Genomic DNA, 22,096 nt, shown 5'->3' with positions numbered 1-22,096 from the left:
CTACCCGCCCTCCTTTCTACCCGACCCTCCCACCCCAAGGACACGGCCGTTGCCTATTGGTCCCCCATGCTCCTCTGACGCACAAGTCAGCGCAGACCATCGTAACCTTCATTCTTTCAGCTGAGAAACTGCTGAGTGTCTCCGCAATTATCGGCGCTTGATGAGGAAGCTGCAATTCATTAAGATGTTTCTGATGGGGGGGGTCGCTTCTTTTGTCATCCTCATCGCCATGAAGGTCATCTCACTGGGGACACGGAAACACACCTGAAAGAATTTCATTCAAGCAGTTTGTGTTCTTGGAACTGATGACAGATCAATGGCTCTGAAACTCAAACTACATGATGCCAACTTCGTTTGGTAGCAATTATCTGACAGAGACTGCGACCTCGTTTGACGTTTGGCTCAGAAATTTTTTTAAATGTTGGGCTGTTTTCAGATTGATGTTTAGTTGAATATAATTTATTGAAGTTAAAAAATCAGCTTTAAAAAATTCTGATTTATCATATTTCTGACCTAATCTTGATGTTGTTTTTTAAAGGTTAATTTTGGGGCTTTTTGTGCATCCACAATCCGGGGAGAGAGAGCGAAAGAGAGGGGAATGACAGGTCGGATTCAAACTTGGAGGGCATAGTCTCTGTACATGGGGGCGCACGTGTGGCACCCTGGGTATTTTAGTAGCTAAGACTATGCCTGTGATTATTGGTTATCAGTTATAGTTATCAGTCAGTTATATGTAACATTTTATGGTTAAATGTCATTTAGATGATTTGTGTGATTTAAAATAGGAGGGATTCACCTGCTTAGGCTGTAAGTACCTGCAGGGCAATATTCGTTGTGGCCAGTAGGTGTCAGTAGCAGCATTGATATGGCAACAACTGGCGCTGTTCCTGTGTATTGCAGGAAGTAAGAACAGTTGTATCGCATCAGACAGTCTGCAAAGCAGCACTATATGCCGATTCTCATACAAGACTGTCTTTCTGTTGTGTTTGCAGGTGAGAGATAAGTGCACAAGCAGCGAAAACATTTATTTTAAGTACATCTTCATGGGTTTAATAATGTGCATGTTAGAAATGTTGTTTATGTTAGATAACATGAAAGCTAACTAGCGCTAGCATCGGTAGCCTCTTTCGACACGTGAAGCGCGCTAGCTATGTTAAGCATGCATGACTGTATTCATACACAGGTTTAATGTTTATAAGATACCATATGCATTGTTGGTTCACAGAAATAGTTATTTGTAAAGACAAAACTATACATTTAATATTTGCTGTCAAGTGTTTGTTACGTTTGGAGACTGATAGCAAAGTTACATTGTTAAAGGGATACTTCACCTATTTGCATTAAGCTTTGTATCATTAGAAACCTGATAGTATTTTTGAATGGTCGTGCATCCCGCCCTCATTTTACCCTGCGATGGGAAATCTTTGTATTTCTGAGTCTGAAAGGGAGCTTCCAGTGACGCAAAATGACGATTTTTGCGTCACTGGAAGCTGTTGCGGTTAGCGGGGTGAAACGACAACGCTAGTTCCTCATATTTTCGACCACTGAAGCTACAGACCAATCACAGATCAGTGGGTGGGAACTCACTCCCAGAATCGAAACTTAACGTCCGCCATATTGCTTTGAAGCTATGCTAACAGGCTCTATGGAGAAAAGGCTGATAATGGCAAAAAAATATAAATATAGCGGCGAGACTGCTGCTGCCGACAGGCCGGTCTTGTGTCGTGGCTGCTGCAGTCTCGTGGCTATATTGATATATTGCTGGCCGCCGCCACCAGCCGCTGCAAGCTCTGCAGCTGAGACATAAGGCCTGCCTGTCGGCGGCGGTGAGGACGAGGAGCCGGGGCCGGCTCGAGCTGGGGCGGACTGGTAGTGTTGGTGCTCTCACTGTTGGCTCATGGACACAGACATAGAGTCTGTTTTCTGCCAGGAATTTCCAAGATGCGGAATCAGTTGAGGACTTATGTGTTGAAGTAAATATATGTCTGTAACTAGAGGACCTTAGTGGGAGTGGCCTTCGGTGCTGTGCATTCTGGGATTTGGTGTCTTTCATCCACATGAGCCAAAAAGACACTTTCTGCCTTTGAGTCAGTGAGTGTGTGAGGGTGGACATCGAGATTAGGCAGAACAAACACCTAGCTGTGGGAGTGTCACCCACCTGGGGGAGGGGTTACTGCCCTTTGTGATGTCATGAAGGGAAAATCTCCAAACGGCCTGTTTGAGCACACATTTTCTGAAAAGTGGAGCAGGCAAAAGACGGAGAGGATGGACTTTTCTCATCATTGGGGGGATTGTAGACATACTAGGGGCACATATTAGTGAACAACATGGTGAAGTGGATTTTAGAGAATATGTGACCTTTAAGTAATTTATAAGCTCAATAACTTCCAATATTTATGAATTAATCAACAAGTTTCCTAATTGTATGCATACTGTACGTCATGTTAACACACGGGTTTGAGAAAGCAGCAAAAGGAGGATGAATCGTGTGTTACACAAAGAGGACGTTTAGAGAACAGGTCTTTCAGGAAACAGTTTTATTCTCCTTCAGGTGTCACACAGGAAGAGAAGAACCTGAAACCAGACGCTTGTTTTCTCAGCAGACGTACGACAGTTTGAAAATCTACGAAGTGTTCATTGTTGGTGTTGAAAGAAAACAGAATAACCTACAAAATAAGTTTTCTCCCACCTGTTGCTGGATTGATCTGAAAGCAGTTTATGATCAAACTTTCTCTTGTTTCTAAAAAGAAGTCACTCACAGATTGAAACCCTCGATTAGCAGTACTGTGGCCTAAAACTACTCTCAGGATCAACCACTCCTTCTGCTCCTCCTCTTGCCTCTCCAAAGTCCTCGTAGGCCTCCAGAGAGGAGGCACACCCCGGTGCACTCTGAGAGTCGTAGTCCAGGAGGAAGTCTGGGCTCTGCAGCAGCTGATGAGGCTGGTTGAAGGCCGAGCTCACAGGTGGGTCGCTGAGCGGGGAGGTGAGCAGAGAGAGCTGCAGGTGGTCGATGGTGCTGTTGGGGAAGGGACGTGATTGGTCCAATGAAGAGCAGTTTGGGGGCGGGGACCGTGTTGGCATGGTAACACCTCTCAGGGGAGCGGAGGGTGAGTTCACCCCGGAGTCCTCAGTGCTGAGGGAGCGTCTCAGTTTGGCCCGAGCGTTTTGAAACCACACCTGGAAGAGTGTGTGTGTGTGTGTGTGTGTTTAAAGGTGAGCGGAAGAAGCACAGGGGATTATTTCTTAAAGGGATAGTTCAGATACTTTTATGCCACAGCTTAACTTTGAAAAAAGCAAAACACTTATCTTCATCCTAAATTAATAGTGTGTGTGTGTGCGTGCGTGCGTGCGTGCGTGTGCGTGCATGTGATTGTGTGTGTGTGTGTGTGTGTGTGTGTGTGTGTGTGTGTGTGTGTGTGTGTGTGTGTGTGTGTGTGTGTGTGTGTGTGTGTGTGTGTGTGGAAACTTAAAATGTGAACCTCTCTGTCGTTGACCTTCGTTGTACGTCGTACCTGCAGGACTCTCTTGGGCAGGCCGGTCTTGTGTGCGAGGCAGGTCCAGTCTTTCCCGTCCGGGTTGTGTTTCTGGGCGAAATACGTTTCGAGCGCTCGGAGCTGCTCGCTGCGGAAACACGTCCTGATTCTCTTGGTCCTCCTGCGGGTCCGCTCACCTGCTCCCCTGTCATCCAATCGTGGCTCAGGGCTGCTGACAGACTCCTCCCCTTCAGCTGAAGCCTGATTTTGAGCTGTTTCTCACACAGAGAGTCTTTTGTTAGTAAGTGGAGTTTTAGTTTTGAAGTCCCTTTTCAAAGAGTGGGTTCTTCATACGTGATCATAGGTTTTGCTTAACCAACAAATCATGAACGAAAACGTGAGAGTGTAGTTAACTCTGGAGACAATGCATGCCTGCTCAAGTTTCAAGACATTACACGGTTTGTCCAGCACGATGTTTTACAGCAGCGTCTGATTTACTGCAGCCTGCACTCGTCTGGGACGGCTAAGCTGCCCTCTCTGGTATCATATGGACGTCTTTAAAGAGCTAGCATCCAAGCTAGCTAAGTTCTTAGATTCCTTTAACTTTGACTATAACGGCCATGTACAGGACTTTGTGTAATGAGTTTTTTACTGCTGAGCCAGTGGCGAGGGCAGAAGACCAAACAGCAACATCATGATGGTAAACTGCGCTTGCGTGCTGTGATCCGACAGCTTAAATCAGCCTCATTAGATAACTTATATGTGTTTGACTGGGTTATGTAATAAAACAGAAACCTGTTAATCAACTGTTAGGCTCACTTTTTACGTTAGCTCTGTTACGAGGTTAACAACATGCTACATGTTGTTGACGGGATGGGGTGGCTGCTAAACTATAGTATTTCCATTCACATACAGTTTAAAGGTGCATACCGCCACCTAATGTACAAGAGTGTTCACCGTCTCTGATCCCCTCTGTTTCTCCCTCTGTGTGAAGGACAATTGAAACCTATTGGACAGAAATGAACACATGACCACGCTCACCGTCTTTGGTGTTTTGTTCGGGCTGGTCGTCTGTTAGCGTGAAGCTCCCGTCGTCGTGGTAATGAGACTGACAGTAGATGTTCTGACCCTGCATGCAGTACAAGTTCCCTGGAATCAGTTTGACGTCACAATCCTGAAAAACATGATCATTATATAATATATCTGATATAGTTAGATAACAATGACACAGAGTTTTCAGTTGTGTTTTTAGAATACAGATTAAAAATGGCAGATATAAATTAACCCATAAAGACAGATTTATAAAATAACTAAAAGCTAAAGTTGTACTGTATGTACTGTGGATCTGTGGATCACCTGGCAGGAGAAGCAGTGAGGGTGAAACGTCAGATCACCAGACCTCATGACCAAAGCGGACGCCGGGATTGGCTGGAAGCAGCGAGCGCACTGACCGCCTCCGAACATCCTGAAGGGGAGGAGAAATAAATGAGAACAGGTGACACACGTCAGGAGGTACGGACGGACTCTGTGAAGATGGTTAGGATGGTAAGGATGTCAACAAAGTTCAGTGTAGAGAGAGAGAGAGAGAGAGAGAGAATGCACCACTTACAAATGCACCATAAAAATGATTCATATTATTGTTAATGTTTTTTACTCATATTTGTTATATTTGTATAAAGTGTTTTCATTTGAGTAATTAAGACAGTTGCTGTACTCTTAATGATAAAAAGTCAAATGTCACTCAGGTGGGTTTAGTCCACAGGAGAACAGATTCTTGTGCACGCAGCAAAGCAGGAGCCTCATTGGTCAAGACAGCTGTCAATCATGATGTCATACTCATTATATCATCAAATAATTAATAATAACTAAAATTCTCAGAAACATAAACATGGTGACGTAAATCATCACGATAAGAGCCAACTATGAAGACAGAAACCATGTTTTGAGAAACATTTTGATTTTATAATTTGTCCCATCTATTTACATGGAGGAGGCGGAGCTTATGACCTAAACTGCAGCCAGTCAGCAGGGGGAGCTCTAAATGTTTTGGCTTCACTTTTCTGGAGCTGTCATGTCGTCCATCTTCTTGATTACTTCTTTAATATAGAGATTGTAGTGTTGATGTTAAGAGGATCTTCAGTTTGGTTCATCAGGTAAAAACTGTTTTCCTGTAACTTCCTCAACCGCAGACTGAACCTACCTCTCTCTCTTTGTTCGGAGGTGATGCCCGACCCCTCAGCTGGATTAAAACATTTATTAAAAACGGGATCTTTTCTCTGACCTGCAGTAGTCCTGTTGGCAGTAGATGTTTCCGTCCCTCCAGTAGAGCGAGGGGTGCGTCTGCAGCTCGCAGTGACACTGGCTGCAGCGGAGGCAGGCGCCATGCCACACCCCGCCCGCAGCCAACAGGAAGAACCGGTCGCATATCTGCTCGCCACAGCCGGTGCACATCATCGGCTCCTGGATGGACACGGCTGCAGGAGCCTGAGACGGAAAGACAGACAGATTTATTTATTTTTGTATTGTGATAGTGCTTCACAAATGTTACTACTCGATAAAAGAAGCTACGATGCGATGCTTTGTTGTCCCATTTGGGAAAATGTGTGTGCTGCACACATTTTGTTTCCTCCACAGTCATATTAATATTTGTATTTAAACTCTGTCATGCTCACATTGTCTGCAGCAGCAGCCCTCTCCTCTGCACCCTCCGGGGTGGCGTTAAGCTCCGCCCCCTCCACCTCATCACCAAGGTCACTGCTGTACAACAGGTCCTCGAGGGCTCGGTCATCCGGCGACATCATGATTGTCCTGAGGAGGAAGAGGAGGTGATTATCAGTCCACTCGTTAATCACTGCCCTTGTTAGAGCTCTAAAAACGGCCTCATTAAACGACTCTATTAATAAATAACAACAACAGACATGAAACACCTGAGACACACACACCTGGTCTCTCCCTCCAACATGTGACTGTAAGCCTGCACAGATTATTATTCCATCCATCCATTAAACACAGCCGGCGTTTCTTATCTGAATACTTTGCAGGGACTCTTCAGGTAAAACATCACACACCTGACATCATGACATTTTCTCTCTTTTAAAATCCATTCTAAAATGTTTAAACTGCTGCTGCAGGTTTTAAATGTAATTACTAAATCATAACAGCATCTTTTCTTAATCTTAACCATATTTATTTGATATAAACATAAGAATCCTCGTATTATATCGGAGTGACTGTGGATCAGTGGTAGAGTGGGTCATCTCTCAACCGGAAGGTCGGGGATTCAATCCCCAGCTCCTGCAGCAACATGTTCGATGTGTCCTCGGGCAAGACACTTTAACCCCGAGTTGCTCCCGCTGCATCGTCGGCGGCGTGTGAATGTGGGAGTGTTGTAGTTAATACCACTCTAACCCAGACCAAGGCATACCCCAGACCAGAGTGCTCCAAGACCGAGACAAGACCAAGACCAAGGCAAAGCGAGACTAAGACTAGACCAGGACCATAAATATCACTGAAAAATGATCATCTTGTGTGCAGGGGGCGTGTCACTTAGAGCGGAACACCAGGGAAGGTTGCGGCTGTAACCGGGGGATAAAAGTCAAACTACAAACAAACCTTCTAATCACAGTCATGATGTGGAAGCCAGTCAGTGGTGGTCTTGACTGGTCTTGATTTAAAATCTTGAGTCAGCCGAGTCTGAGACGGAGACAAGACCAAGTAAAAATGCTTTGGATTCTGAGACCTTCAAAAAGTGGTCTCCATTTGGAGTACTACAACACTACTGAATGGATGAGTTAATACTGATGCACTCTTTACTCAGCAGCCTCTACCAGCAGGGTGTGAATGTGTCGATGTGACATGACATTGACATTTGTTACCGTTCCTTTGAGCTGTTTGAGCTCAGTTTGGGATCCCTAACCACTTCCTGTTTCTGTGCTGAACTTCATGTCTTAACCTTCCAGCTACAGAAAGGGCCTTGCTGTATTTCAAAATAAAGGCACACAGGAAGTAAAGTACTTTCAGCTGAAGACAGAACGAACATTCAAAATAAAAGCCTCACTATTTTTATTTTTAAACCCAATAATGAAATTTCAAACATCGTAATAAAATCAATATAACAATGTAACTTTGATTCTTTTAATTCAGCTTAAATAAGGAGACATAAAGAAGCTTACCTGTGCTGTGAGGAGACTCCTGGTTGGTTTCCTCTGAGCGCGCTCTAAAGCGTCTCTTCAAGCGACAGAAAACGATATGTCCTCCCGAAAGCTCACCTGAGCGCTCTCACTCCTGCAGGTTTCTCTGCCACCTGCTGTCTGGTGGTTTCGGGATCATCCACCTGAGATCTGTTTCCACCAATCAGAATCACAGAATGTGAACTGACAGCAGCATCAGCACCTGTCCCCGGTGACTTCCCGACACTCACCTGTAAACAAGAGGTGGCTCACAGCACAAACGAAGAGTGATGTGATTGGCCGCCTGGTGAGCAGATAGGTGGAGGCGGCTGCACCCTTGGGACTAATTAAAAATAAAAAAATGATTTTTAAAAGGACGTCTGGGATGGAAGGAGGACGGCTCGATCCCAGCAGGTTTCTGTTGACTTTTTTTTTCACACAGAGAGCTTATATCTGAAAACAGATTTAAACTTTTAACAAATAAAAGACAAGGCAGGGATTGCTCTTTCATCCAAGATCTGTTGCAAACAATAACGTGTCATATATATTTCTTGAGAAGAAGATAAACTTCCCCATTTTAAAACGTGCTGAATTCCTTCTCATAGCATGTACTGTACATCCTTCCATTATCTATTCCGCGTTTCCTGTTCTGGTTCTTTGGGGCTGGAGCCAATCCCAGCTGTCATTGGGTGAGAGGCGGGGTTACACCCTGGAATGGTCACCAGCCAATCACAGGGCTGACATACAGAGACAGACAACCAGTCACACTTACATTCACACCTACGGACAATTTAGAGTCGCCTAACGAGCATGTCTTTGGACTGTGGGAGGAAGCCGGAGTACACGGACAGAACTCACGCATGCACGGGGAGATCATGCAAATGCCACACAGAGAGGCTCCTGTCAGACGGGGATTCAAACCAGGAACCTCCTCGCTGTGAGGAGACAGCTCTAACCACTGAACCAGCGTGCAGCCAAACATGTTCAATGAAACTTCATACAGAATGTGCTGTTAGTTTTTAATGCAGGTATAATCTTAATGAGTGCAGATGTGTAAACGGCTCGAGTATGACCTTTCCACTTCTAAATTTAATTAAAGAACTTTTTATTTTTATAAATAAGTGGTGAAAGTATTTTGACAGAAAGTGTTTAATTAAAGCACTCAGAGAACACAAATATCAAGCACAATGTCGATACATAGTAGTAAAGTAGGAGAAGTCTTTATCTGCAGCTCAGTGCAGTCTCATATCCTGGTGATGAAGTGGTGGGTCGATGATGACAAAACAAACAGTGTAGGTTTGATTTTCAAACATTTTATTATCATATTCCTTTAGGCAGCTTAATAAAAATAACACTACAAACAAATGGAGAGATTTACAGAAAGACAACACGGAGAGGATTTTCACCACAACAAACAAACTAAACTCTCCATCACTCACCTGCATCTGATGTAGCTTAGAGCGGACAGCAGGTGGCGCTGCTGAGCTTTAAAGCAGGGCTGAATCAGAATCTGAACGGTGATTTAAAGACCTTCAAACCACCAGCAGACCCTGCGTTTGGTTTTGTTTCAGCTGGAACATTTATCATTAACAAACAAACCTGTACATCTTCCCTTTTAAGTCTGAAAAGCAGAAACATTTTAAATGTTTTTTTGCTTAAATAGCAACACAATCTGCAATGTGAAAACAATGTGGTTGATGCTTATGCCTGCAGAAATCCAGTCAGAAAGTTACCTCTAAGATTAAAGTGCTGCAGACATCAGCGACTTTTACACCAATACAAATATTCTGTTTACACTTGTGGTGTGTTAATTTATCAACATTTTTTAAATTAAAGGTGAAGCTGGGTAGGAAACATGAGTTGCCTGTTAATGCGGGTGAACTGGCCCTTTAAGTACAGAGATCAAGGGAGCAAAGATAAAACTGAATGAACTGTACAATCTACAGTAAAATACTGATAACTGACCTCTATACACATGAAAAAATATGACTTCAACTCTGCTGAAGTGAGAGCAACGCTCTCTTTTATATAAATGTGTGTGTGTGTGTTTGTGTATGTATCTGTATATGTGTGTGTGTGTGTGTGTGTGTGCGTGTGTGTTTGCACATGTTTAAACACACTGCCGTCCATGCATGTGTTGTGTTTAGCAGTTCATTCTCCTCCTCTTCATCCTCTGAAGGCCGTCGGTCTCATCTTCATCTCAGTGAACGAGATGGAGTGCTCTTTCCCTTTCCAGCTGGTCCAGATAATACCCTGAAAAACACACACGCACACACACACAATAGTCAGCACAGAGACTCAAAGTGCAAAAGTGCCATAACTAAGCTGAGCCAAGAGCCACGTCTTTGTACGTTCATATTGACGGCGTAACATTTGTGTCTATGTGAATTCCATGCACGCACACACACAGCACTGAACTCCCCCGCTGCCTACGCTGAAGCCGTCTCACACCTGTAACGCCTCTCTGTTACTACCTCCGAAGACAGTGCAGAGCGGGGATAACTTCAAATTACGACTAAACAGCAGTGGAATAAAGTCGACCCCTTCGGACGAGGTTACCTGGTGTTTGACGTCAATGCCGTAGAGGCCATTGAGGTTGGCCTCGTGGCAGTTCTTGTACCACCAGCCTCCTCGGTATGACATGGCACAGCGGGTGATGAACGGCGTTGGGTCGCGGTCTTTGGTGGAGAAGAACCGGCTGTTGTGATAAGTGAGAGAGTCGCCTGAAAGATGAAGGACAAGAGGAATGAGGAATGTAATTAAAAGTACAGAAATAGGTAAAAAAACAAAAATAATAAGAAAACTATAAGTTTTATTACATTTTATTAATTACTTGTAGGTAAGTGAGTGTTAAGTAAAAGTTTCCATTTAAGGGCGAGTGTTAGTTTTAGCCTGTTTTCTTGTATTTAAGGGTCAAAATACATAATGGGTACAAAATGCTGGGGTCTTTCTTCTTCTCTCTAGTCCTTGACTAAAACAGCTTTTATACTCAAGGGGAGGAGCCAGCCATCCCGTCCATGTAAACACGGCTCTGACAATAACAGAGCCAGTGGGACAAGCTTCTCACTAATTGTAGACAGCCATGACTCAGAGACACATTTACACAGGATAGACTTGATATCTGATATATTTATGGGTAACATGTTGAACAAAAAGGTCTATTTCTGTAAAACAGAGAAAAACAATCTGAGCCTGTCAGGGACAAAAAAAAAAACTACTTGATATTGTAGCCATTACAGCCTGTTTAGCAGCTGTTGACCTGAGAAGTCTTCAGGACCCAGGTTAAAAAATGTGAGGATGAAAGATCCGTCTCTTCCTCTTACCTGCAGTGCCGCTGTATCCGCCCACAGTCAGTTTGTAGTTCCTTTTCGCCACTTCAAAGGTTGAGTATTTAGCAAACACTGACTCATCTATGTCTCGCAGATCGACTCGCAGATTCATCTTGGTAAACGAGGTCAGGTTGTGGAGGCTATCAAGACCTGAAAGAGGACAAGATTAACCAGTTTCAGATGAACTCTTGACTTATTTTTGTTTTTCGAGTAAAAAGAAGTCCTTCACTGTTAAGTATAAGGCTGGTAGCATTCTCAGTATGCTTCAGTTTTATATTAAGCTTCTCTCACCCAGCCAGAACTCTCCACTCAGATCCCCAAACCCTTTCTGGTAATCCTTCCAGCCTCTGAAGAAATCCACCGAGCCGTCCTTTCTCCTCTGGAAGACCTGCAGACAGGAATCACAGACCAGGTTCTACTACAGAAAACATCAAAACGATTTGAGATTACAGGCTGAAGAACATTTATCGTACTATCCAGCCCCCTCCGTCTGTCTCCATGTCGCAGTAAACCATCATCGATGTCCCGAGTTTCCCCTGAGGGAAGATCTCAACCTCCCCTGATGTCTTGATGCCGTTAAGCAGCTCCTGAGAGCAGTCTGTGGGGAAGGGGAACCTCAGGGTGCCTAAGGGAGACGAAGACGAGATGTTAGACTTTAGCGTTCCATCTTTTGTGAACCCTGACTTACGTGTAACATGTGAGCAGCTGTTACCAGTGGTGAACTCAGTAAAGATGGCAGCAGAGTAATGTCCTCCCTCCGCTGCCTGCAGCTGCACCTTGTACTTGGACCCAGGATGAAGTCTGGTCAGGTTGAACTGAGTTACTGCTGCATCTACAATCAACTCCTGTGGGCAAAACACACAGAGTAATTTCCAATGGTGCCCATGTACAGACAACTATGGAGCAGATTCAAATCAAATCATCTGAAGGCTAGGGCGTAAAGTGGCTTTAAGCTAAAGATTGAAACAAACACTGATTGGACATGTTAAATAATTTACTCAAGTTCTGCCCACAAGGACAAATCTGGGGCATTTGTGCTCTACTTTAATATATATCCATGTTTTGTGTGCAAGAACTACAGGACGGTCTGAGAACATGCATAAAAAAATAAAAACATTTGACTGCCAAATTTCACCTTCATTTCCTGATCTTCGGTCTGATATGTCAGTCTGTAGCTTCCAACGGGTTTTGAGGGGGGTTTCCATGACAACAGAGCGGTGCGAGGGGTCACGTTGCTAGCCTGGAGGTCTCGAGGACTATCCCCATGTCCCCCAGAACCTGCAGAGGAAAATCATCAAGTTATATAAAGGTGTTTCTTTTGATCACAGTTACTACTCTCTTCTACACATTTAGGGGACAAAGTCAAAAGTATGCTCACACCAACATGTTGCTGTGACTTGGTACACTGTGAAACTGAATTGCCCTTCTGGGATAAATAAAATCTAAATCTGAATAAAGTACAAGACTTATTTTATATAATAAAACCATACAGACCATGTTGTATTCACTGCAGTGTTTCCCCTACCATTATATTAGCCCCCCCCCAAAAAAAAAAACAAAACACAGCTGTAAACCTAGGGGAAACACTGCACTGTCACACTATGTGGTTTGATATCAGTGCTGTAGAAAATCATTAAATCAAACTGCAAAATCAGAAACAGAGAAGAAAAGTCCTCAAAAGCAAATGTTCAAAATTTTATTTTGATAAGAAAAGGATTAGAAACCGAGGTCCACATACAGTTTGTTTTGGAGTGATGGTCCCCTGTTTGTACTATAAGAATGTATTAGTGTGTGTGAGTACACTGGTATCTGGTGGTAAAGCTGAAAAACTTAAAAAAGTAATTTGAAGTTCAGTGACAAAAAAAATGCTACATTTTGTAATCTATTTATATTTTGTCATGATGTTTCAAAATAAAGGTCCTCACTCGGTCTGCGGAGAATGACGGTCCCCTGTTTGTAGCATAGGTATGTACGTGTGTGTATTGACCTCCGCTGGTGTTGAGGCTGAAAACGTCTTCTTTTTAGTACATCCGCTTAAAGTGTCAAGCCCTTCTTTAATATGTTAGAAATGCTAGAGGGTGTCAGTCCCATCTTAGCAATTTGTGTTGATTATTTATTTCAAATAAATACATTAATGTTAAAATACTTCAAAAGTAAATGTTTTATGTCTCTTAATATGTGAAGAGTGATGGGCCGCTGGCATGCATGTTTGTTTGAGTGCACTGACCTCTGGTGGTACGTTTTAACAATACTTGAGGATTAATGTAAATCTTCAATAAATTAAAAAATAATGTAAAGTGAAGTTATGGGAAAAGACCTCAACAGAAATGTTTAACTCTTTACATTTTATTTTAAACAATAGAAACAGAGGGCCAAAAATAAAGTGATGATCCCCTGTTGGTAGTAAATGTGTGTCTGTGTGTGAGTGCACTGCCCTCTGGTGGTGGTGAAGCTGAAATAGTCTGGGGGGGGATTATGGAAATTATCTTAAATATTAATTTAAAGAAAACTACTTTGCAACAAAGTTAAGGGGAAAGACCACATAGGTACATTTTCTACTCTATATGTTTTCCAAAATGATATCAAAACAAAGATCCTCACTTGGTTGGTTTAGAGTGACAGTCCTCTGTTTGTAGGACAGCTATGTTTGTGTGTGTGTACTGACCTCCGGTGGTAGTGAAACTGGTGGTGGCCTCTGAGCTCTCCTTGTTGCCCAGCTGGCTGGTTATGGTGACGGTGTAGGTGGTGGATGCCTCAAGGCCGCTCAGCCTGTGTTCTGCTGCATTTCCAGACACTGAGATCCTCAATTCTGAGTCTGAAACAACCCAAAGCAGTTAAATTCAAAAGAGGATATTTAACAGCCAACAGGGAAGACTAATCTTTGGTTTCTATCACCACTTACCCGTTCCAGAGCCGTAAACAATGGCGTACTTGTCAACGGCGGCCAATGCTGGTCGCCACAATAACAAGGCTTTGGTGTCTGTGACATTTACGGCTCTGAGGTCTGTAGGGGGGTCAGGTACTAAAAAGAGAGACACACAGACACATTTTTTTGTATCTGCACCAAAAACAAACCAAACATACAAAACAACATGCCAAAAAAGCCCCCAAGAATGAAGAATGATGCTTGAATGTGTAAAAGAGAAAACAAGATTTTGCACTGTGAGACAGATTTCGTTTGGTTACACCATCAACGATGGGAATCGTCTGACAAAAGAAAACTGTTTTGAAAGGACACAGCACTGAGCAAATCCAAGATGAGTCTCCTTTGAGTAAAAACTCACAGATGGTTTCCAGATCAAACACCTGCTACAGATATAACCATATGACCAATGATTTCAGAATGAAACTAAAGAAGATATGCAGGTTTGAAAATGTCACATATCCCAAAATGCAACTCTTTATCTCATCTCCATAACTGTTTAAAACACTTCATAATTAATGTAATTAAGAAACAGGGACTGAAAGAAATCATTAACAGACATTTACAATGCAGAGATATTCCCCTTTAATAATACAGGCGGCCTGAGATGTATATCGTATTTTCTCATTGTTTTAATGTTCAGCTTCTCTCAGCTGTGACAGTAAAACAGTAAGTAAAAACTGAAACCCTGAAGACTTACAAGTTGTGACAAAGTCTTTTAATGGATCGCTCTCGTCCAAACCAAGCACAGAGATGATGCTGACCTCGTAGGTGGAACCAGGTGAGAGCTGAGAAAGTCCTAAAGTGGAGTCACCTGAGTCCACAGTCACCGACACTGGCTCACCTGCAAGGACAACAGATTCAACATAATACTACTAATAATAATAACTTTATTTATATAGCACCTTTTAAAAACACAGTTTTACAAAGTGCTTTGACAAACAGCAAAAACAAGAACAAAGCAAACTAAACCAAACACAGAAGAACATAAACAACAGCAAGAACAAACAAATGCAAAATACTAAGAATAATTAAATACAATTCAACAGAAAAGAACCCAAAGTGCACAATACCCAACAGACATATATAACCCGACCATCACAAGAACCATCATAAGAACCCAGGCAACACAAGAAGCCAACAACATGAGCTGAGACCAAGAGGACCAAAGATTTAAAAAGATATAAGAAACTAAAAGAGCTAAAAGCAAATAAAAAGATAACAGCAATAAGAAGGTAAGAGCAGTAAAAGAAATAGAAACAAGTGGTTAAAGGATCAAAAAACCAAAAACTATAATATTAATAAAAATAAAAAGTAAATATAAATATGAAACATAAATAGACAAAGTAAGATAAGAAATTACCAAGTTAAAACATAAGAGGAGTTAAGATAAGAGCATAAATATGAGATAAGAGCATAAATAAAGAGTATAAATAAAAGGACAGTAAGAATTAAAAGAAGCTAAAAATAGTAAAACCAGTAAGAAAAGACATTAAGAAGACAACATCACATAAAAGCAAGTCTGTAAAAGTATGTTTTAAGAAGGGATTTAAAAGAATTGAGGGAATCTGCGAGTCTTATCTCCTCAGGGAGGTCGTTCCAAAGTCAAGGGGCCCTGACTGAAAAGGCCCGGTCACCTTTAGTTTTAAGTCTCGACTTTGGAACGACCAGGAGGCCCCCCACCTGAGGATCTAAGACATACCTTTCCTTTTCAAGCTGAAATGTCCAAGATATTTACAGCAAACTAACAAATGTAAATTAAAGGCTAATGGATATTTTTTAATTTAAAGGCTACTGTATATGAAGGGTATGAACTGGTAAGAAAATACTAGAAAAAATAATAAACTTAAAAATATTTGGAGGGACAGATTACATTTTTTTGACATTAGGTGCAGTCCATAGGGAGGGGGAGGGGGGGGCCTGACATGGCCAGCCATTTCAGACCCCTGGTTTACACTGTTTCTGTAACTAGGGTTAGAGTTATAATTCACAATGGACAATTGTGTGAATAGGCTGCAAATACTTTTCACTTCTTCCAAGAAATGTGTCATTCTACATGTCTAGTAAAAGTTTGATGAAGAGAACAAAAGTTAACATTAAGTAATAAGATTCTTTATCAGTGCTGAACCAGCTTCTGAACTTAATTACAAACAAGCAATGAGATTAAAGGAAGTAGATGAGGCATAAAGACTACAAAACATTTGTCTGAATATGGATTTATAAAATAATAAACATTTCTTTTATCTTATTTCTAACTTGCGTGCCTTTGATAAACCTTCTTAAAAGTCCTCAAATCCAAAATCCAGCCTGTGGCTCCCTTCCCGCATGTTATTCCCTACTCTCTCTCTCCCTGATTTCCTATCCACAGTCCTATCTCTCCATTAAAGGCACAAAAAAGCCCCCCCCCCCCCCAAAAAAAAAAAAACTCCTCACCTTCCTCCTTGTGGGTGTAGGTCACCTTGAAGCCACTGATGGAAGACTTTGGTTTGGTCCACGACACAGTCAGAGAGTTATCGGTCAACTCGCTGAAGACTATGTCAGTGGGAGGCTCCGGGCCTAAAGAATACCGTGAAAAATATGAAAAACAGCTCATCAGAAATATATCAAAGAAGATGAAAAGAAAACTTTTTATAGATAGTGTGAAAGGTTTCATTAAAGTGAAAAGACGTAGAAAGAGTGAAAACAGTGTACACTGAAATTTATTTACAAACCACACATTTACTATTAGTGCTTTGATAAGTTGATGTGTATATATGTACAGTGCAAACATATATACAGTATACAAATCATATACAGACATATAGTAACTGGTTTTAACAATGAAATGCAGATGATGGATCCTGGACAGCAGCACAAGAAGAAAGAGGAAATTCAATAGTTAACTGGTCCGTTTAACCTGAAATATAAAGTACGGCAAGACTGGAGAAGTGAAACGAAAATAGATATTTAACCACACGTTGTTAAATATAGGACAAACAAGTGGACTCTTTTTCTCTGAACGTGTAAACAACAGTTTGGCATGCATCCTGAAATGCATGTTTTCTTCCATTTCTGTAAAGTTTCATATTCACACACTCATATTACAAAGGAGTACTAGACTGTCCTTGTAATACCAATAATCCATACTGTAAACCTGTACAGTACAGACACACGTTTGATATGTTATTTCAATCATTTTGGTATTGGATTAAAAGCTGAAGACAGACGAACAATGGAGACCAGCCGTGGTCTTACCCTGCTTTGGGTGAGAGGTGACGGGGTGTCAGTGAAGCTGGCTGTTAGCTTACCCTGAATGAGAGAAGACCAGAGCGGCAGTGAATGAATTTGATTGTTATGTTATTACTGTTGTGGTTTGTTTTAAACTCTCATTTGATGTCAACTCAGTCAGGTTACTGGTCTACAGTCCTTAACATAATTTTCAATGAGTTTAGTCCCATCTGAACCCTTAAGGGAGGGTAATTAGGGGTGTGGCTTAGTTGAATGACAGTTGGGTGTGCCATATCTGTTTGCCAGGAGGCGAAAGGCCTGCTTCTGATCCACCTCTCTGCCTTATTCGAGATATATAGGTAGAGTCAGCATTTCCAGAATTTCCAATATGGCGACTGCCATCATTGGACTTCATAATGTCTTTTTAGAAACGAATGGGTGACGTCACGGTGATTACATCTACTTTTCATGCTTTCTATGGCCTGAACCAAACCAAACTGAATATTTAAAAACTTTCATCAATAATGTACATCTCTAAAAAGAAACATGCTAAAGTACCTATTCAACAAAAAGACCACTTCAATCTCGATACATTCGCTTGTGTGTATCTTAGCTTGGTAATAATCTGTGATAAATCCTGCCTGAGGTTTGACATCAAATAACAGAGTGTGTTGTTATGGTTGAGATCATGTTGATTGTTATGATGTATGACTGATAGTTCATGAAAATGGGTAATTTATAAATGAATGAAAGCTCACAAAGAAGTACACAAATACAGCATCGATAGGGCAAACAATGAACACCAAGAATCACTGAAAACAAAACAAACATGTTATGACATTACCAGAGCTGTAAACGACAAATATGAGAGGAGAAACTGTAAATTGCAAGTTTACAGTTTAAAAGAGCATCACAGCACTGGAGCTCTTGAAATAAACATGAAAAAAGCATTTAGTTGGTGAGCAAACATTTATAGTTTTAGAACGAGTGATAATTAGTTCACAAATAACATTTTGTTTAGATCTACAAAAGACATGGGTGCAGTAAAGACGTGACGTGGGTGAACAGGTTTCCCTTTCTTAGAAAATGGTGATATAAAACAAGAAGGGTTGTGGAGATAACTTCACAACATTGACAGTAATGTTGAAGCAATGTGCAGTAGTAACTGATGTTGTTCTACTGTCACAATTGCTTGTACCTGTACTGATGACGAGCTTGTGCAGTCTGGACAGGATGCCAGGACCCTTTCCAAGCAACGTCACGGTGTAGTCGGTCTGAGGAGGAAGGTTCTCAAACTGGAAGGAGCGAGCTGAACCAGGAAGAACTTGTTTGAAGGTTTTGTCACTTCCTGTGACAGGTTTAGCTGTGGTGCTGCTCTGGATTGTTGGAAATTCTGTAAAAACACTTTCTGGTACCTTATTTTCATCCTCGTTTTTTCCAGTTTCTGATTCCTTTTCTTCGGTTGTTTGATCGTCATCCTCTTTCTCAGCGTCTTCCTGTTCTTCTTCCTGATCTTTCTTGGTGTCCTTTTGCTTTGGCCCTTTTTCATTTTTGTTTTGTGTCACAACAAAGTTTTCATACTTTCCTTCTGGTGAGTCCCATACAAGCATGAATCCATCTGATGTCTGGTTTGTCACTCCCACATGGTCCAGAGGTTCCCTTGTGACTCCAGTGGAAGAAACATTTGATCCTGTCAGAGTTTTGGAATCAGTCCTTCCCATCTTTTCAGTTTTAATGGGAAACTCACTTCTGGAAGTATTATAGGTTTTTGTACTCTCTCTTCTTTTACCCCCACTATGGTACTGTCTGTTATGGCCTTGATTTTGTGTTGTTAGACCTCTAGCTGGGGGTCCTCTCTTTGGAACTGTAACCGGTCTTTGTGCTCTATGACCCAAATCGGTTGACCCAATGTTTTTGATTGTTGGGCTACCTTGACTTATAAAGCCAGTGTTTTTGCCACCATTGACTGCCTCTTTAAGTGTGTCAGTGTTAGGTTCTTGGGTGCTAAGTTCTTCTACCCTCTGTTTGATCGTCTGAATCTGAGCATTGGGCCTTCCTTCTAATATGTTAGTTCCTGTTTTTTCAGTCGTGTCAAGCTTGTTTATATGGGCACTTGAAATTACCACAGTACTGCCTTGATCTCCTACTTGTCCATTTTGGACTCCCTGGGCTGGGATGGAGGTATTCTGCCCTCCTGGTTTGTTTTCAGGGATTTTGTGGACATTCTTTTTTTCTAAAAGGTCAGTTTGACTTTCAAGCTGCAATACTGCTGCCACCATTTATCTTTCTTGTTGGGAGAGGCCTTCGCAAGGGTCCTCTATAGGGATGTTGAGGTTGTCTCAGATTTGTATGGGTTTTGTTTTTGGAAACGGCGACCAAACGTTGGGCGAGGACCTGACCAACTTTTGTTGGATGATGAGAAGAGGACCCACCACTTTCTCTGAGAGTCTGATTGAACTCATTGGTCATTCTTGTTGTGAACATATTTGTCCCAACACTGTTGCCTTTGCTCTCCTTTTGGACCTGTTCCTTTAGCAGGATAGGATTCCTTAGAAACAGGAGGGGGTGGGGTGGCTGGAAGTTTCAGTGGAAGATAACAGCTTTACCCTTGTTTCTGATGCAGGATTTAAAGGTCGAGAGGGGGGAGGAAGCTGCTCAAATTTGGGCGAGTTTTGGTTCTTGAGGTGTCCAAAGTTTTGTAAATTGGCGATGTGGGTATCCTCCTTTTGGAGGAACACGGCGAAATGGGATTTTACTCTTGCTGTTGGCACCTTTTTCTCATTCTTTTGATCTCCCAAATGACGTAGGTGTAGTTGTCCCGTCTTTATTTCTATAGTATGTCTCACAGGTACATTTACCTCAACTGAGGGTGATTCCTCTGATGCAGATGGTGATGCTGTAGACAATAATTCACTTGGTGATCTATGTGTGGGTCCTCTGATTCTGTTCTAGGGACAAGGTTCAAATGTTGAAGGGGGATGTTGAGGAACTCTAATTTTAGATTCTTCAATTTTCCTATATTTTGGATTTTGGCGGCGATCATATGCAGGTTTTGTTGGTGTGCGACGGAAAAAAGGTAAGCTGACATTCCCTTTGGTTGGTAGCCTTCTATCTTCAGATGATGCAATGTTTATTGTACTTCTGCTCTTTTCAATGCCTCGTTCTTTGCTTTCTGATGAATCAGAATTTTCTGAGCTAGAATGGGAAGTAGACTGTGACGATAATGGAAGTGATGATTGTGATGATGAGGGTGATGAATAAGATGCGTGAATGATGATAATGGCTCTACTGTTGATGAGGAAGAAGTAAGTGGAGGTGATGGAGATGATGACTGTGATGATGATTGTGAGCTTGTCAAGGATAATGAAGAGGACCTGTATGACGACAGTGGCTTCAGCCCACCTACAATCTGCCTCTTACTGTTTCAGCATCAACAGAGAGGTCTGATGGTTTGGACAGGTGAACAGAAAATGTTGTTATATTCAAACTGTCAAAGTGTCCGTCAGGAGCTTATGTAAAGGATCTGGTGAATAATCAAGGTCAGGAGTATTCATCTGTTTCAGTGGAACCTTGCTGTAAGCCTGGTGTCTTCCCTGCCAGAACTTGTCCAGCCTCTTTACACCCGCTGCTTCTGCCTTAATGGGTAATCTGAAGTGTGTCACTTTAATTTTGTTCATACATTTCTTTTCTTGGCTTTGAACAGTCCAGTTTGCTCTGAAGACATTGAAGCATTTTCGTTTCCTCTGCCTTCTTGCCAACATCTGGTTGCTCTCTGGAGCCAACAGCAAAAGTTGGTCCCTGCGAGCTACTTTGTCTCTTTGTATCTAAATCAATCCCAGATATTAGAGCTGGATTTTTGGCATCCGTCCTGTCAGTGTTTTGTCGCTTTGCATCCTGGGTCCCTTAAATTCAAAGCTGTTTGTTCCGTCATGGGTAGTGGGGACAAGTGGTTGAGAATTTTTGGCAAATATTGGTGGGTTATTTTCTCACCAATTCGGGTGATTTTCAAAGGACCTGGGTCAACTTTCCTTCCACCATGCACGACTCTAGTTGTGTTGAAACGGAAAGTCCTTGCGACATTTGCTTCTTGGACAATGTGGGCCTTTCAGCAAGTTTGGGCCTGCTGCCATCTTTTGGCATCTTTTGCTGGGAAGAGGTTTTGTCCTTGCAATCAGAGAGGTTGTAGAGTCTCTGTTAGATGCAATCAGTACCTCTGACTGTAACAGCATCCTTATCGCTCTTATCTTCCCCACGATTCTGATTGTCAAAGTTTTGTTTCTCAGCTGATGGATAAAATTCTTGATCTTTGTCACTAACATCTTGTCTTGGTGCTTTTGTGACCTGCAAGGTCAAAGCTGATGGTGCCCTTGGTAATGTCTGCCCTAAAGATTATAGAGGAGTGAGCATTTGGATTAAATGTTACAAGTTATGATAAACTGTTGTTAAATAATCCAGAAGACATCATCTCTAGAAGACAAGTTTGGAAGAGAAGTTGTTTAGTAAGTCGTTATAGTTTATACTTTACAGCAGTTTGTACATTATTCTGCGAGTGCAAACTAGTCAAACAAATCAGGTCAATGGTATCTATGAAGAACCTGCAAAGAAAAGTTTAAATATGGTTAATATTCAGCTCACTCCGCGGAAATTGACAGGCTTGGTGTCTGGGTCACTGTTGAGAGGGAAATGTCATGGCTGAGTGGTTTCAGGACTATTTTCCTGTTCATTATTTTTGCTGCTGGAGGGTTGCGGCTGGATCATGCTTCATTAAGTTTTCTCCACACTGTTATGTGTTTTATATGATGTGTTCCATTGAATGACGAGGTGTTAAAACACAAAAACCTTCCCTTTCCTTCGTTTAGCTGGAGCAAGTCAGTTCTCACCTCAGTAGTTCTGCACAAGAAACACACATACGATAACACACTTGAATTGCTCAACAAAGTATTTATCCAGCCGGGGGGTGTAATGCTGAGACCATAATGCTGGTGTGCTTATGTT

The 22,096-nt window shown here is 42.0% G+C and overlaps 2 protein-coding genes across 3 annotated transcripts in view; both read right to left on the bottom strand.

Moving 5' to 3' along the window:
- Positions 1-1,950: 1,950 nt before the first annotated feature.
- Positions 1,951-7,768, bottom strand: LOC109995671 (LIM/homeobox protein Awh-like). Of its 2 annotated transcripts, XM_065948272.1 has the most exons (7): positions 7,646-7,768; positions 6,146-6,281; positions 5,755-5,957; positions 4,830-4,938; positions 4,515-4,647; positions 3,513-3,745; positions 1,952-3,177 (listed from the first exon to the last, which is right to left on the bottom strand). In XM_065948272.1, the coding sequence occupies exons 2-7, from the start codon at positions 6,272-6,274 to the stop codon at positions 2,776-2,778; spliced, it is 1,209 nt and encodes a 402-aa protein (XP_065804344.1). In that variant the 5' UTR covers positions 6,275-6,281; positions 7,646-7,768; the 3' UTR covers positions 1,952-2,775. The 2 variants fall into 2 exon arrangements, with proteins under 2 accessions (XP_065804343.1, XP_065804344.1); XM_065948271.1 differs by lacking the exon at positions 7,646-7,768 and having other exon boundaries at positions 1,951-3,177; positions 6,146-6,461.
- Positions 7,769-8,939: 1,171 nt separating this feature from the next.
- The window catches only part of LOC109995672 (tenascin), a 46,991-nt gene continuing 33,834 nt past the window's right edge, over positions 8,940-22,096 (bottom strand). Inside the window, exons 9-19 of the mRNA XM_065948270.1 lie at positions 16,328-16,450; positions 14,595-14,738; positions 13,874-13,993; positions 13,637-13,786; positions 12,107-12,249; positions 11,684-11,816; positions 11,445-11,596; positions 11,263-11,359; positions 10,966-11,121; positions 10,202-10,365; positions 8,940-9,895 (exon numbers count right to left, since the gene is read on the bottom strand). Of these exons, the coding sequence (XP_065804342.1) occupies positions 9,809-9,895; positions 10,202-10,365; positions 10,966-11,121; positions 11,263-11,359; positions 11,445-11,596; positions 11,684-11,816; positions 12,107-12,249; positions 13,637-13,786; positions 13,874-13,993; positions 14,595-14,738; positions 16,328-16,450 (1,469 nt within the window). The 3' untranslated portion in view covers positions 8,940-9,808. The remainder of the gene's footprint in view (positions 9,896-10,201; positions 10,366-10,965; positions 11,122-11,262; positions 11,360-11,444; positions 11,597-11,683; positions 11,817-12,106; positions 12,250-13,636; positions 13,787-13,873; positions 13,994-14,594; positions 14,739-16,327; positions 16,451-22,096) is intronic.

This window comes from Labrus bergylta, chromosome 19, assembly GCF_963930695.1.
Source record: "Labrus bergylta chromosome 19, fLabBer1.1, whole genome shotgun sequence".
Taxonomy (NCBI): domain Eukaryota; kingdom Metazoa; phylum Chordata; class Actinopteri; order Labriformes; family Labridae; genus Labrus; species Labrus bergylta.
This window is presented reverse-complemented; position numbering and strand designations above follow the sequence as displayed.

What these genes read in the sequence shown, in the direction of transcription:
- LOC109995671 (XM_065948272.1), bottom strand. Translation starts at nt 6,274, where the DNA reads ATGATGTCGCCGGATGACCGAGCCCTCGAGGACCTGTTGTACAGCAGT. An exon ending in GGGCTGCTGCTGCAGACAAT is followed by an intron (nt 5,958 to 6,145) that starts GTGAGCATGACA and finishes TTTCCGTCTCAG; the next exon opens with GCTCCTGCAGCCGTGTCCAT. An exon ending in CTCACTGCTTCTCCTGCCAG is followed by an intron (nt 4,648 to 4,829) that starts GTGATCCACAGA and finishes CATGTTTTTCAG; the next exon opens with GATTGTGACGTCAAACTGAT.